The sequence below is a fragment of the Nycticebus coucang genome, chromosome 11 (genome assembly GCF_027406575.1).
Source record: "Nycticebus coucang isolate mNycCou1 chromosome 11, mNycCou1.pri, whole genome shotgun sequence".
Classification (NCBI taxonomy): Eukaryota; Metazoa; Chordata; class Mammalia; order Primates; family Lorisidae; genus Nycticebus; species Nycticebus coucang.
The window spans coordinates 104,502,922-104,519,297 of record NC_069790.1 but is presented as its reverse complement, the minus strand read 5'-3'; the positions used below and the strand labels follow the sequence as shown (position 1 = coordinate 104,519,297).

The window sequence follows — 16,376 nt, the reverse complement described above, 5'->3', positions numbered from 1 at the left end:
AATCCCACAGGCTGAATCAAATCAAAAAGAGAGCCCTACTTCCCACTATGGAAGCAGAAGGAGGCCGGACATTTCCCAGGCTCTGCAAACAGGAAGCTTCCACCCAGGACGTGAATCTTGCAGAGATAAAGGAAAGATGCAGGACATTTAGAGATCATTTACAAAAGAGTTTAAAATCTAGCCATTGTAGGCCTGGTGCCAGCAGGGATAGCAACCCAACCAGACCCTTCCTGTGGCTTATCTAAGATTGTGTGCTCAGCTGTTTAATCTAGCTTGGTTCCTACTGGGTTTTAGAGTCTGATTATACAGACCACCCATAGGTTCTGTGAACTACCTGATAACTTTCCAATAAATTCCTTTTCTGTTTTAGTTATCAGAACTGATCCCCACTATCCACAATCAAGAACCTTGGCGTATAATGAAAGCAATTTTTTTTTTTCTCTTCAGGAACAACCTCGAATGAGACAATGTCATTCAAGGACCTTCTATAGGTCATTTTACCATTTCAAAAGCACCTATCAATGACATTAAGTGAGGACTTACTGTACTCATCAAGGAGTATAGGATGTGGCTGTCTATTTTTAAGACCACCCTGTGTCTAAGGTGGCTTAGTGGTACCAATCCATGACCTGTAGCATACATAAAGGAAGTAAAGTGTAAGAGTTGTAGACTGCCTCTGGTTGGGTTGCTAGCCCTGTTGACATCATGCCTACTGTACAGGTAGATAAAGGGTTCTATACTATCCGCAGTTTTAGGCATCTTCTGGGACTCTTAGAATATATCCCCCACAGATAAGAGGGCACCACAGTATATCATGCTTTGCAATAGATAAGATGTTCTAGTTGGTTGTGTTTTCTTTAGAGATTTTTAAAAATTGAACTATTAAATATACATATCTAGAGTAATAAAAACAAAATTAAACATATTTTCTCTAATATTAAAGTCCCAAACAAAACTTCTGATTCATCTTAAGCAAGAATCAGCAATCCTTTCTGTCTTCTACCTGTCAAAATTTCTCAGTCTCTATTAACTCAGATACAAATCCTGTTTATTACACAGTATTCCTTGACGACATAGCCCTGCTTTTTCAACACAAGTTTTCAGCTCTTATTTTCAATCTTATAAAAATATACTTGTCAGTTACTTACATCTATACAAATTCATACACATGGCATTTAATGATGTATGGTCCTCAAAGGTGTTTCAAATTATCTACAACTTTATTGTTCTCTGTGATGCTGATTTATATCTTACAGATCATCTGAGTATTTTTCTCAGAAAAAGAACACTGAAATTTATGTTTTGTTGTAAATGTTCATCTGAGAATGTCTGTCTTTTGCCTCTGCATGCCAATGTCCACTTGGCTGAGTATAGAAATCTTTGATCCCAGCTCTTCTCCATTCAACTCTCTGTAGACTTTGTTCCACTGGCTTCTGGCATTCAGTGTTCAGGAAATCCTGGTGAGCCTGAATTTTGTGTATCTAAAGCAGGTTTAACTGTATAAACAGAAGACCCAAGTAACAGTGGTCTGAGTAAAACAAAAGTTTTCTTTCCTCATAAGTAAAAGTAGTGCCCCCATTAAAGGCTGGAAAAGAGGTTCCACGTCACCAAGGAGGATAGGATGTGGCACTCTATCCTCAAGATCACCCTGTGTCTAAGGTGGCTTAATGGTACCAATCCATGACCCATAGCATACATAAAGGAAATGAAGGGTAAAAACGGTGTATACCAGTTTAGCTGGTACCTCTGACAAATGATCCTATGACCCCCACCATTCAACAGTTTGCAAGCAGAAGTCCCACTAATCACCTCTAATTATATAGGAAGATGGGAAATATAGCCTTTTAGCTGGGCCTGTGGCCACCATGAACAGTGTAAGGGTTGCATTAAAAATAAAAGGGAGAATGAATATTGAGTAGACAAATAATTATCTCCATCACAGCAAATAATTATTTTTCTTAATAGAATTTGTTTTTGAAAATCATAAAAATGTCTAGATCATATCTAAAAGTAAGGTTTTTGTTAAATTTTAATTATAATTAAATTATATGCCTTAAATGAATTTCATTTGTAGACCAAGGTGGTATTTTTCTGTGTAAGTAGGTTTGTTTATTTATACTCTGTGGTATCTGCTCTCCTCTGTGTTAGCTCACTTGGGCTGCCACCTAACACAGATTGGCTTACAAAAATCTAATTTCTCATATTCCCAAGGTCGGAAGTCTGAGACGGAGATGTGGGCGAGGCTGGTTTGTACGGAGGCCGCAATAGTTGTCTTCCCTGTGTCTTCACGCAGTCTTCTCTCCAAGTATTTGTCAAGTTTCCTCTTTTTACAAAAAAGACACCGTCCTATTGGATTAGGGCCCACCCTGATGACTCATTTTAACTTAATTACCTCCTAAAAGACCCTGTGTCCAACTACAGTCAGGTCCTGAGGTACTGGGAACAAGGATTTCAGTACATGAATTTTAGAGCGGACATAATTCAGCCCACAACACTACCATTTTACTGTCATCCCCTGGAATCCCTGAAATCATTGGGTTGTCCACTGTGCCCCATCTTTTCTTTCTACTATTTTTCTTTCATCTTGTCTTTTTCCTCTTCATGAGGAGAAAAGTTTCCCCTGCATATCACTGATTCAGTTCTATCACTGATTCAGTTCTTCTCTCTAATGCTTTAAATGAACACCTAAATTTCCCTACTTCATCCTGGTTTTCCTCACGTCTTATTCATGTTTTAGTTAGTTCTGTTAGCATCTCTCCTGATTCCGGTCTTCTAACTCCCCTATTGTTTCACAGAAGCTAAATGCATACAGACAGTGTACAACCCCAAAATCTCCATAACATACGACAGTAAGTGTTGTTGGGTCATGATGTTGAGTCAGTCGCACACATCTCTCACACCGTGCCTGGGACCAACACCAGCAAGGCCACGGCAGGGGCAGGAGAAGGCACACCCCCCAGCACAAGCACATTTGAGGCCTCTGCTTGTGTCACATGCCCTAGTCAAAGCAAGAACAAAAGCCAACACCCAAAGGGTAGAGAATATGCTTCTTCCACTGAAGTGGAGGGAGTGATTGTTTTGAACAATAATCTACTATACTATATTTCTGGCAGCTTTTGAGAAACCTCAAGCTTAAGTCTCCTAAATTTTTTTGTTTGCTTTATAAAATTTTTGTAAATAAAAATTCTTCCTCTGAGACCTCAAGGTAATGCTCATGTCCCCTTATGCTGTGTAATATTTTCACAGGACTTGTGGTGTCTTGTTATTTTTCCTTGCATGGGAGGAAACCTACTCAGACCTGGTATGTACCACCTGGTAGTGTGGAAGACATTTCCCGAGCACTCCACACACCACTTTACTCTCTGCCGAGGCGCTGACAGTTTCCCTATTCAGAGCTAGTCTTGAAGTTCAGCCTCCGGTAAGTCCCGAGCTCAATTTGTATGCCTGGCAGAAGTTCTAGTGCCCATCTACTGAAAAGAGACAGAAACTTCTCTTTCTCTGTCAGGGTCTCTGACTAAACTAAAGCATCACACACAAAGTTGGCATTTTTTGTTCAAACAGGATGAGACTTGAAAGACTTCCTTCCCAGCATGCACTGCTCCCAGTGCTCTTGTCTCTAGCTGGATGAAAAAGCAGGAACATATGTGTTTTAGCAGATAGTGCTGAAACACCCTCTGAAAAGATCTTCTAGCTATTTTAAAGGCATGTTGTGAGGACACATACCACGCGCAGCTATCTGATATATGTTAATGTTAACTCCACTGTTCTACTATCTTAAGATCCAGTTTTACTCCATATCAGGTCTACACTAACGTAATGAATTTCTTGAGCCCACCCAGGCCCTTAAATACAGAGCTATGATACAACCTACCAAGGTTTAAAAGAAGAGTTCCCTCCAAACCTTTCCTGAACTATTCCAGAAAAAGGATTGCCTAAATCTGAACATAACTCTAGGTAATGAAGAATCTTATAACTTCAGTTGTTACATACATATTTCTCAATTAGGATGACTTCAGGGTCCAACTTAAGGATTTTCCATTTCCCTCTGAGATATACCAGAGTGTCTCTGATTCAGAATGTAAGAGACACACAGTAAATGTCTCTTCTATGTCCTATAAATACATACTATAAACTATGAATGAGTGAACAAACTTTGAATGTCAGCCTTTCAGAACATGGAGCATTTGTTATCATAAAAGCATCCTCAAATTTCAGAGACAGTACCTTAAAGGAAAAGTAAAATACATTACAACAACATTCTGGAAAACAAAGAATATTCCTCATAATATGACATCACCTCAAGACATCATAGCAAAGATGTCTTCAACCAACCTCATTTTCCCTTTTTCCTTGTTACGCTGCACAACTCGACTGGTAGATTTGATGTACAGGTGCCGGTGCAATTCATCTATGAGAACCAAGTGAAGGTTCATCTTCTTGCTGTGAAGCTCCAGCCTAAGGTCACTCAGGCCTTCCACCTGGAGCAGGGGCCCCTCCAAAGACTCAACTGCTGACACCTGAAAAGAGGAAAAACAGAAAACCAATTAGGTACAACTAAATAACCTAGCAATAAAAAGACTCCTTTTTAAAAGGTACTATTAAAAGAGAGTTTATGAGACCCTTATCAGACTTGTAAGACTTTATGGAGTATAATGTGGATAGGCCTACTCTGCCCTTCCAGGGTTTATCACCTAAGATAGAAAACGGTAAAATAATCTTGACAAAGATAACCATGAAAGCATACAAAGCACCACAACATACATACTGTGTATTCTCACGCATGCTGTCATTGGACGCATGTAGACAGCTCCTAGATTAAACAATTATATCACCCATATTCTCATAAGAATCTCATGTATTGATCTAAGTCAACTTTTAATTAGTTAGCCTTTTAAAACTAAGACTAAATAAAACACAATATATGAATATTTAAATAACAATGTATTCTCGCTACAATCACGAGTCAGAGCTTGGTTAGCCGAAGTCACACATATGTCTACATGGAGTTAGGCTCTGTTTCACTTTTTCCTCATGTCCCCTGCACAGAGGAAAATGCATTGTTTACATGAATGCTACAAAAGGACAATAAAAGCTATCCCCTCTCTTTGGCCTGATTCAGTTTGATAAAAGAAATAGGATTTGAATGGTGAACAGAAGATAAAATACAAAAAGACTTGTAAGATACTTCTGGTGCAAAGTGCTTTGGGAGATTTTAAAAACAAAATGAAGAGGATGAATCAAGTTGGTGTAGGAATGCCCACAATAAAGGGAGGAGATGAAAGATTCAGGGAACCTGAAGCAGGTCACTTTGAAACTCAAAGTGGCAACTGCAAAGGAAAATGAAAAGCATGTACGGCATCAACCCATTTATTCATGTATACAAAGTTATATGTATGTCTCTGTATATATACAGATCTTAACCAGTTTTTAAAGGAAAAAAAATCTGAAATGAAGAGAATACTCTAGGTACTATCCCTCGGGAGAAAAAAAAAAGGAAGAGGAAATCATGAAAAACATAAAAAGAGAGAGACAGAGGACCACAAGCTGAACTTCAGGGAAAAGAGCACAAGCAAGCTCCCTGGAGGATCTTTGTGCTTTACTATGTCTGGCTTAGTCTGAACTTCTAAATACACCTGATAGATAAAGATAAAGGTAATGACTAATGATACTTCAAGGTAAAACCCTTAAATGTAGGTATGGATAAAAACATGCTCCTTAAAAAAGAGGCATTTACACAAAAGCAATAGATAATGGAAGCCATGAGAACACACTGGTGATCAAAAATGCTGATCACAGGACGGTGATTATAGAAAGCTTTGCAGCTGCCAAAAACGACCCAGCCTGAAATGGTAAGGAAAATGCAATGGCTTACCCACAAACACATCACTTGTTTTGTGATGTGCTATAATCAAATGTCAGCAGCAAATAAGTTTCCTTAAGTTAACCGAGAAAGAATCAAGGAATGGAAGAGTGACAAGCCCTGGGCCAGCTCTGCCCTCTGAAGCCTGCAGGTTCATTTTCAAGCTGACTTGCAACTGCCCCTGCTCCTGAGCCCCTGGGCCCAGAGCAAGCTGCCAGCAATTCCAAATGGAAAGGCGGCCTCGAAAATGACCAAAGCATCCCCAAGGAGGAAAAACAACAACAAATTCATTTACACTTATGCCCCAAAATGGATTTTAACTCAGGTCTCTAGCAGAGAAAAGAGGCTGCATTAACCCTCAGTGACACCAAGATCCAGAAAATGAAAGATAATTTGGTAAACCACTGGCCCATCGTGTAGCCTTATCCCTTTAGGTAATTAAATCCAGCTGAGATATTTAAGCTTAAAAACCACCCACTGCACATCCACACTTGATTTGTTTGTAGGAATTTGTATAAAGATTTTTAACCCAAATAGCTCATGCTCCAAATACAAAATTATAGAACATTGTCAACTTTCAAGGCCACCTAATTAAATTAAAAATAAAAACTCAGATAAAATACTTACTACAGTGCCTGGCACATACTGAGTGCTCACTGGAATTGTTTTTAATTCTTTTTTTTTTTTTGCAGTTTTTGGCCAGGGCTGGGTTTGAACCCGCCACCTCCAGCATATGGGGCCAGAGCCCTAGTCTGTTGAGCCACAGCACCGCCCTGTTTTTAATTCAGTACCTCTGAATAAAGGTATCTCAGAGGGTATTCCAGCATATTTTCATGCAGCATTTCAGTAAGTGTTCTTTCCTTGAACCATTGTAACTAATTGACAAATTTTCTATGTTTCCTTGTTCCAAAATACAAGAACAATTAACATATACATAAAATGTAGGCTGTTCTAAGAACTTCAAAGATTTGAAAACTTTACCATAAAAGAGAATAATCTCGTTTCTGTATGAAAACACTGTGTTTCATTTGCTGGCCCTCACTTATTAACAGTTTACTTAGATAGCTATAATTACAGAAGTCAGGCAAAGCCACTGTCTTCCCCTACTCTAACCATACTAAGTCATACTGAGATCAAGTTAAAGAAAAGTTGATCAAATACAACATCTGATCTCTACACTCTCAGTTTAGAAATGTGACCTTCATCTTATCTGGTTTTAAGCAGCCTGTACCATAAATTTACACACAAATTAGACGAGGCCGCAGTCAACACAACGCACCACCACAGTCAGTTCTGTTGCACTTACTGTTTCCAGGTATTTACTAACACTTGCAATTCAGTAGAAATCGTTAAATAACCATTAACATTTAGAAGTGTGCATAACTAATGAAAAAGATTTTTTTAACAAACAGGAAGTGATCATTTTGTAAGTTATTTCACTGTTTTCCAAATTTTATGGTGACAGTACTTTTTAAATAACACACTGAGGAAGCAGCAACAGGAATTTAAGAGATGCCTTTGGATTAAAGTAGACAGCAACACAATAGTCTCACAGGTTAGTTGCTATAAAGAAATTATCGTGTGAATTCATGTTAAAAAAACAGAAATTATCAAACTAAGGTTCATAAGTGTGACATTCAACATTGAATAACGTCACTAATATACGTAACAATTACAGGACAAGACACACCAGATGAAAGATGTAATAGACAGACACAAAGCAGGGAATTGGCAAATGTTGGGGACATGTCTACTCACTGATCTCACCAGTCACATTTTATAATTTCAGGGTCTTTAGCATGACCTCCTAGAATTCTAGGGTATGCCACACCATCTCTTAAAAGTTAGAACACTATTGGGGCAAGACATGATTGCAAGAGGGACTTTACCTAACAATTGTAATCAGTGTAACGTGGCTTATTGTACCCTCAATGAATCCCCAACAATCAAAAAAAAAAAAACCTCAAGATAAAGGAAAAAAAAAAAAAAATTGCATTAAACATATTAATGTGTATCTTAGAAAATGTGGTTTGTCCAAGGCTTTGTGATAAATAAGTTGTAATCAAATTAATATATAACACATTCCTTAATCATAATGGGTAGAATAAAAACACACTAAAATTAAAAAAAAAAAAGTTAGAACACTATGTAGCGATTAGATTCTACTAAACATATTTGGAATTTTCCTTACATGTATTTTTAAAAAAATAAATTTTGAAAAAAGATATTACTAGCAAGGAATTTTTTTAACGGAATATTAATATTCAACACAGTTGGAAACTGCTCATCTAGATAACAGGATCTGTTTTAGAGTTGAAAACAAATATTTCCTTTAGGATCATGAAGATAAACATTTTCAAAATGTCTTATCACATGATCTTGAACAAAACACCATGTTTTGCTATGAGAAGCCTATCCATGAAGGAAACAAAAATTCTGAAAATGTTTCTAAAATTCAAAAAACAGGTCAAACAGAGTTAAAATGAATACAATTAATACTTTTAAAAATTTTGCCTTCAGTTGAGGTGTAAGTCTACAATATAAGAAAATCTTTGTAATTAAGAACCATTATATCCTTCAGTTTTCGTTCCCAAATGCCAATTTCCCAATTTCATTTTAATGTAAAACATAAGAAATTATTATTTCACAGTTAAGTGCTCATCTTCAGCCAGTCTCTTTCAAGCTTATAAGAAACAAAAGATCTAGTTTTGTGCTCTGACACAAACCAATGGACACATATCAAATGAAACACTAAAGTTAGCCCTTCTCGGAAATTGCTTCATAGAAGAAGTGCTATAAAAAAAACCAGAAACTTTTAAATTTTTTGATTGAGATGGATAAGACACACAAAAGTAAATGACAGGAGTAACTATTTCTAAACAGACCTAAGGTTCAAGCCAAAAAAAGAAAACTTGTAAGTAAATAAAAAACCAACCTGATCACTAAGCCATGTACTAATGAAAAGGCTGATACTGGTAACAGGTTCCCTAAAGAAAGCAAATGTATTGCTAGTGTTGAGTCAAAAAAAAAAAAAAAAATTCCTTCAGGATTCTGATAATTATGTGGTTCCGAATGGTTTTATCATTTTTCAATAGATCAATTAATTGCCCTTAAGGGAGCATTTTTCCTAGTAAGACAACACAATCATTCTAAAAATGTTGCTGTGGCCCAATTTTTACTTACAGAAGCAGTAAAAAGATACGAAATTAGGCTACTCCAGAGCATCAATACCATCCTCCTTCCTACAGGTACATAAGAAACACATAAAACAAACTTTTGAATAGTCTCAACTAAATAACAACACCAAAAAAACTCAAGTTCAGGGAGTCCCAGAAGTGCACAAGAAGCCTCCAAGTCTCCCTGTGAATGCAAAATGGTTCAGGCCCACCTCTAAGCAAACAGGGAAGATGTCTGCACACACAAGCTGAGAATCCCAGATCATTCACTCCCCTTCTTTCCAAAGCAGAAATTTTGATCATTATCAGACATAAAGTGGTAAGACAAACTGAATGCAGCTGAAAACTAAAGCACAGCACCTTTTATGTATTAGTTTGGCCCACATGAAAATACTGTTTCGACAGGTCAAAGATGATCAAATGTTGGCTATTTCATACGGTTTGACCTAACAATTCTACCAGCAGGTCTAAAAGCTTTAGTACATCATATACTCTGTAGAACACTGTGGCTTTTACAGAACCCTATGTATTTAACTGCATCAGATAAGCTAGGAACAATTTTGTTAGTAGAACATAACACTATATTTATCTGTGTGACATAAAAGTACATGCAAGTGAGCCCACATTTCAATATAAACTTGACAACATCAACCATTATATTTTGGTTTACAACATGACAACAGTCACCACAGGGGCTAGACTTGGTTTCATGCAAAAATCTTGGTCAGGGCGAATAAAAGAGCTGAACATGCAAGAAAGAATAAAGAGAATCCATTCAAGGGGGTGTTGGGTGACCATAGGAATAACAGTCTCTGATCTCAGCTTCTCTGGAAAAGACATCTGGAAGATGTTTTTGGCTCCCTATGGCTCAGCTTTGGCACTACCGGGAGGCCTCAGGGCTACTGACAGTCTGATACTTTGGACAGACTTCCCAAGATAGCTACATCCTAGGGCAAGAGCAAGTGCGTGAAGCAAGAACACTGCCCTCCCCAACTCCTTAGCCTATATGCCAATCAACAGTGACCAAAACAGGCAATCAAAAATGCCCATTCTTAACTCTGTTTTTTGTTTTTTTTTAAATCATAGCTGTGTACATTAATGCAATCATAGGGTACAATGTGCTGGTTTTATATACAATTTGAAATGTTTTCACCAAACTGGTTACCATAGCCTTCACAGCATTTTCTTAGTTATTGTGTTAAGACATTTATATTCTACACCTAGTAAATTTCACATGTACCCTTGCAAGATGCACCGTAGGTGTGGTCCCACCAAAAAATGCCCATTCTTAAACCAGTCTGATAAGGTAACACTGATGAGACCCATTCAGGCACCCCGACTCTGGGAGAGAACCAGAGAGCTCTCACTAGTAAAAACAGGATGCTGTCTACCTCCGTTCTTCCTTCATTACGGCCAGGTTATTAACGTGTTTTTATTTATAAACCTTCACCAGCTCAAATGAAGGGTTGTTATTAGTTAAGCTAACAGCCAAATGATAATGCTCCAGAGAGATATCAGTGCCTGTTGGTGCATTAACAAAAAGAGGAGCCAGCTGAGGTCAAGCATGTGTCTATGCAAATAAGGGGATATTAGGTACTAAGGGCTTAATGCAATAGTCTTCTGGGGAGATAATGGAATTTATAGGATAAGGCAAATGAGATGAAGTTATTGATAAGTGAATGAGAGGAGGAGGGCCTACAAGATAGAGTGCTGTCAAAGAAAAGGCCTTTTACTTGTGAATTACCTCTTTAAAGTATCTTCAAATCTGTCTTAGAAAACAAAACTCAAGAGATTCAATGTGACCTCTAGCTTCATAAAAGATCTCACCCCATTACTGCCATAAAATACAGCCTTCTTCTAAAAGCATACCATTTTATTACTACTAAGTTATTCTTAAGCTTTCTTGAGCGTCACCCTTTTTTATTTATTTTTCTTTAACATCAGGGCATTCTACCACAAATAATTCTCATATTTCATTAAAGCAAAAGTCATCTTTTTTTTTTTATTCCTAAAGTAGGGGCATCCAAGTCTTCTAAAGATATTCTATTAGCCCATGTCTAACAGAATGACAGTATCTGAGAGATGAAATGTTGAGAACTTTCTATTGTAAGAAACCTTTAAATACAGTCAACACTGGAGTCCCACTCCTATTTTAAAGATTAAGAAAAGTGAGCCCAGAATGATACTTTTTTCTTAAGCTTTGTTTTGCTTCTAAATTACAAAAGTAACACATTCTCAACCAAGAAAACATAAAAGACACAGAAAATCACAAAAGAGAAAGATGATCCATATTCTCACTCAACAGATTTAATACTGTGTAAGATGTTAACTTGATTCCTTCTAATCATTTGTCCATGAAAAGTTCTTATAAAAATATCTACTTTTTTCTGTTATTTTTTATTTCAAGCACTACTTTGCTACACATAATGCCCTTTCTTGAGTCAGGGCCTCCAGTGCATCCATCACTGAAATAACACACATTGCACCCAGCAAGCACCCTCCCAAAATCTACCCCGCTCCACTCCCCCCACACAGCTATTTTTAAACATGCTTTTTTTCAGTTGGCAATATACTGGGAACATTTGCTCACAATATATTGAGAACATATCATGATTTTTAGTATTTTCATATTACTCCAAAATATACATATAAATATGAATATACCACAATGACTTAAGCCAATTTCCTACATTTAAGTCATTGCTAATTTTTTTTTTTTACTTTCATAGATCTTACTGTGATATATCCTTGTATGCATATTTTGGAATACAGAGAAATTAAAATTCTTAATTCTTTCCTTAACATAAAATTCTAGAAGTAGAATTTCAAGTTCAATGTTCCGCATATATTTGGAGGTTCTGATGCTTAATTCCAAATTAAGAGCCTTATTTGTTCTAAGTGGCCTTATAACAGATCTGTTCACAATTACTTCCCTGATAAAATTAAATTATACCCGACACCTTATAAGAAAGGTAAGAATTCTAAATTGCTATGGAAAGACTCAGGAAAAAAAATGCTTTATATTCCTCACCTCATGGTCCCTTCAGTACTAGTACCCATCAGTGTTCTATAAAGAGAGCCTTAGAACCCAAGTTTCTACTCCAAAACGCAACTGAAGAGACCACTAGGAAACTTCTCTTTTAACAAGTGTCCCAGAGTCACTTACCCCATCATCTTATTTGTCATTCTGGACCAAGAAAAAGTTCCAGAACAACTCCCTGCTTAAGAGTTGGCAAAGGAGTTCTATAAGAATCACTTCAGGCTCACACTTAAATCAAGACAATTTCGTCCACACTCTGCAAGAGCCCCAAATCCATTAGAAATGCTCAGCTCTTACACAACTCTTTACTAACATTAACTATTAAAGCCACACAAAAGAATGATAGAGGAGTGGCTTTTTTTTTCTCATTTTAAGAGCTAGACAACCACAAGTAATTAGTACTAAGAATCTCAGAGAAAACAGACTTCTTTAACAAGCTCTTCCTATCTTGTCAAGCCGAGCAAAAGCTACGGATTAGCATTCTCAGATTAGCATTCTCAGAGGGTCCTCAAGTTGAAATTGAAAGAGCCTATTAACATCACAGGTGGTCATCGGCTGAAATTTACACAAACATCTGATTCCTATCTGGCCACGGAATGACATATCAAAAACCTGTTCAAGGGGTGGTGCCTGTGGCTCAAGGAGTAGGGCGCCAGTCCCATATGCTGGAGGTGGTGGGTTCAAACCCAGCCCCGGCCAAAAACCAAAAAAAAAAAAAAAAAAAAAATCCTGTTCAAGAACGTTCATCCATGAGGATCTGTCTGATGAATGATGTCAACACCTTGCGAGTTACTCCTGACGTAGAGCACTCCCGCGGACTCAAATGTGCAGACCTGCACACGTGGCTTACCCCATGAGAAAGTGTGCGCATCATGAAGGAAACGCTGCTCAGTGTAACCCACCCCTGCACCACTGTCGTTTCTTAACCTGACACCCGGTAAACGTGATGATGACAGTGATACCCACACCCTTTTAAATTTGTATACAGCACTATCTTTTACAAAGCACTTTTCCTGTACAATATTCCACTTTTGTCCTCACCACCATTCTATAATCTAGACAGGGTATTTGTATATATTCTACAGATAAGGATACTAACAAAGTAGGAAGAGAACGTGATTTACTCAAGTTCACAAAACTGGTGAGTTGCTGAGTCAGGACTAGAACTAAGAATTTCGTGCTTTCAGACCCGTTTTTGTTTCTACTGCGCCACACTATAAACTGCCACCACTTGTCAATTTATACATTTGTGCCGATCCCTGGTCCCACTGGCGGTCTAAAGTCGGCCACGGACGTCTGGCCGGCCACAGGGCACTGTGGAGACCCCAGCTATGTAAAACCCACATGTGCTCCACATGGGTGTCACGCCTGCCTGCCTGCCTGGCAGGAGAACCGGGCTGCTGATTCTTACCTAGCTCCCGTTTCCTACGGGGGTGGGGGTGGGATGGGGTTACAAGGGAAGGAAAGAAAGAAGGGGGAGAGGGAGGGAGGGATGTGTGTCACAGCATCTCCTTTAGTAGTTTATAAGCGTCACGGTCGTGTGTTCAAGCACAGGTGTGAGATGTGCGTCCCTGGTTTGTGAGCGTTCACTCCTCTGACATGCAAAAAGAAAGAAAGAGAGAAACAAAGGAAAAAGAAAAGAAACCCCGAAAGTGGTGCCTCGGGCCACACAGTCAGAGCAAGTCAACAACCTATAGAAACAGAGGAAGGGTGCACTCCACTCCGCAGCAAATGGAGGCGCACAAGAGGTCAGGTGCTGGGGCCTCAGGGGGTGCTGCTCAGTGAAGAAACACGTGCGTGGGCGGAGCCCGTGGCTCGAGGAGGAGGGCACCGCCCCATAGTATACCAGGGGTGGTGGGTTCAAGCCTGGCCCCGGCCAAAAGTGAAAAAACAAAAAAACAAAAATTTCGAGAACTCGTGAGCTGAAGCGATCGGCCCCCCTAGGCCTCCCTCTAGTCTCTGTCAACCAAACAATGAGACTAGAAAATCGGACTAAAACCCAAATACTCCTCAGCTCTACCCCAAAACCACAATAAAGGATGGCAACAAAGCATCTTCCAACAGTAACATTTCAACATAAATGGGAATATCGCCATGTGATGAGTGTCTTATCACAAATACTTGGTTTCTAACTACTTAGTTATTGTTAAAAGAAAATAAAAACAATGAGTTCTGCTCTATTCATAACACAGGCCTACACCCATAGTTCCAAATTGTCTGCGTGTTGGCCTCACCTAGAGAATGTCAGAAATTAATGAAGCCAGCAGCCCACCTCCAGAGATTCCCACTTAGCTGGTCTAGGACATGGCCTCGGCTGTAGAATTTTGAAAGACCTCCTAATGTGTAGTTTGGGAATCATTGCCCTTCAGCTAAAGCAAGCCAAATGGAAATTGCTGGGCCTTACAAGAGTAGAATTTCTACTGGCTTTAATATAAAAGAGGCAAACGAATGGGAGATTAAAAAGCAAAATAAAATTGAAAGAAAACTAATACAATAACCATGTACCTGCCAAACAGTTTGCTTTTTAGAAACCCCAGCATTTAAAAGCAAATATAAATAAAAAGGGCTTTGAGCAACATGAAAAACAGTTGTTGTAAAACCCTGTATTTTTACTCTGTAATAGAAAAACAAAGCTGCCACAAACCTACTCACTTAATTTTAGACACAAAATTAGGTGTTTGAGGTAATGAAGGGGGTCCCAAATGCAGCTAGAAGCAGATATTGCTTATGAAAGAACCAGACCAGCGTCACCTTAGGAGTTAAGTTTCACTTTCCCCACCATATCACTCAGTAAGTTTCACTTTCCAGACAAGCCCACGCAATTCCCCAAAATCATGAGACAACCACCCACCAATCAGGGACCCCCACCTAACCAATCCAGAAATGCCCCCTTTGTTTCAAGCTGTGCACACCCACCGGCTGTGCCGGACCATAAGAACCTGCTCCAGAGCTCGAGGCTCCTGGCTCGGATCCATTGCAGCAGAGCCCCCGGGAGCCCAAGCTCGAGCTTGCAATAAAAGGCTCTTTTGTTTTTGCATGGGACTCGGCTCCCTAGTGGTCTTTGTGGGGGATTTCGAGATCTGGGCACAACACTGATAAGTCATGAAACAGTAAAAATCCTCAAAGACAGAGTGGGGAAAACACTTGAAGCTATCGGCCTGGGGAAATACTTTATGAGGAAGACCTCCATGGCAATTGCAACAACAACAAAAATAAACAAATGGGACTTAATGAAACTGAAAAGCTTCTGTACAGCTAAGGAGACAACAACCAAAGCAAGTAGACAATGGGAAAGGATATTTGCAACAACCAAAGCAAGTAGACAATGGGAAAGGATATTTGCATATTTTGAATTGGACAAAAGCTTGATAACTAGGATCTACAAAGAACTCAAATTAATAAACTCAAAAAGAGCCAACAATCCCTTCTATCATCAGGCAAGAGAGATGAATAGAACCTTCTCTAAAGAAGACAGATGAATGGCTAACAAACATATGAAAAAATGCTCATCGTCCCTAATTATTAGAGAAATGCAAATCAAAACCACCCTGAGACGTCATCTAACCCCATTGACAATAGCCCACACCACAAAATCTCAAAACTGCAGATGCTGGCGTGGATATGGAGAGAAGGGAACACTTTTACACTGCTGGTGGGACTGCAAATTAATACAACCATTTTTGGAAGGAAGTATGGACAAACCTCAAAGAACTCAAACTAGACCTCCCATTTGACCCTGCAATCCCATTACTGGGCATCTACCCAGAAGAAAAATCCATTTACCATAAGGACACTTGCACTAGACTGTTTATCACACCTCAATTTACAATCGCCAAAATGTGGAAACAATCTAAATGTCCACCAACCCAGGAATGGATTAACAAGCTGCGGTATATGTACACCATGGAATACTATTCAGCCACTAAAAAAGATGGAGACTGTACATCTTTTGTATTAACCTGGATGGAAGTGGAACATATTATTCTTAGTAAAACATCACAAGAATGGAGAAGAATCCTGTGTACTCAATCCTGATGTGAGGACCATTAATGACCTAGTACATGGTGGAGGATGTGGGGTGGGGAGAACAGAGAGAGAAGGAGGGAAGGAGGGAGGGAGTGGGAGGGCACAGAGTGTGGTACACCTTTTGGGAGCAGGACACAAGGATAAGAGGATCTTTATCTAACAAATGCAATCAATGTAACCTGGTTCTTTGTACCCTCAATGAATCCCTAACAATAAAAATTAATTGATTAATTAATTAATAGCAAAGCATACACCCTTGTGCCCACCCCAGTAT

The 16,376-nt window shown here is 38.8% G+C and overlaps 1 protein-coding gene and 1 pseudogene across 2 annotated transcripts in view; one reads left to right on the top strand and one right to left on the bottom strand.

Moving 5' to 3' along the window:
• Positions 1–16,376, bottom strand: part of EXOC4 (exocyst complex component 4) — an 849,353-nt gene that overhangs the window by 789,218 nt on the left and 43,759 nt on the right. For both annotated transcript variants that reach the window (XM_053608803.1, XM_053608804.1), the window contains exon 4: positions 4,333–4,517. In XM_053608803.1, the coding sequence (XP_053464778.1) occupies positions 4,333–4,517 (185 nt within the window). The remainder of the gene's footprint in view (positions 1–4,332; positions 4,518–16,376) is intronic.
• On the top strand, positions 13,585–13,676 carry LOC128560666 (uncharacterized; annotated as a pseudogene).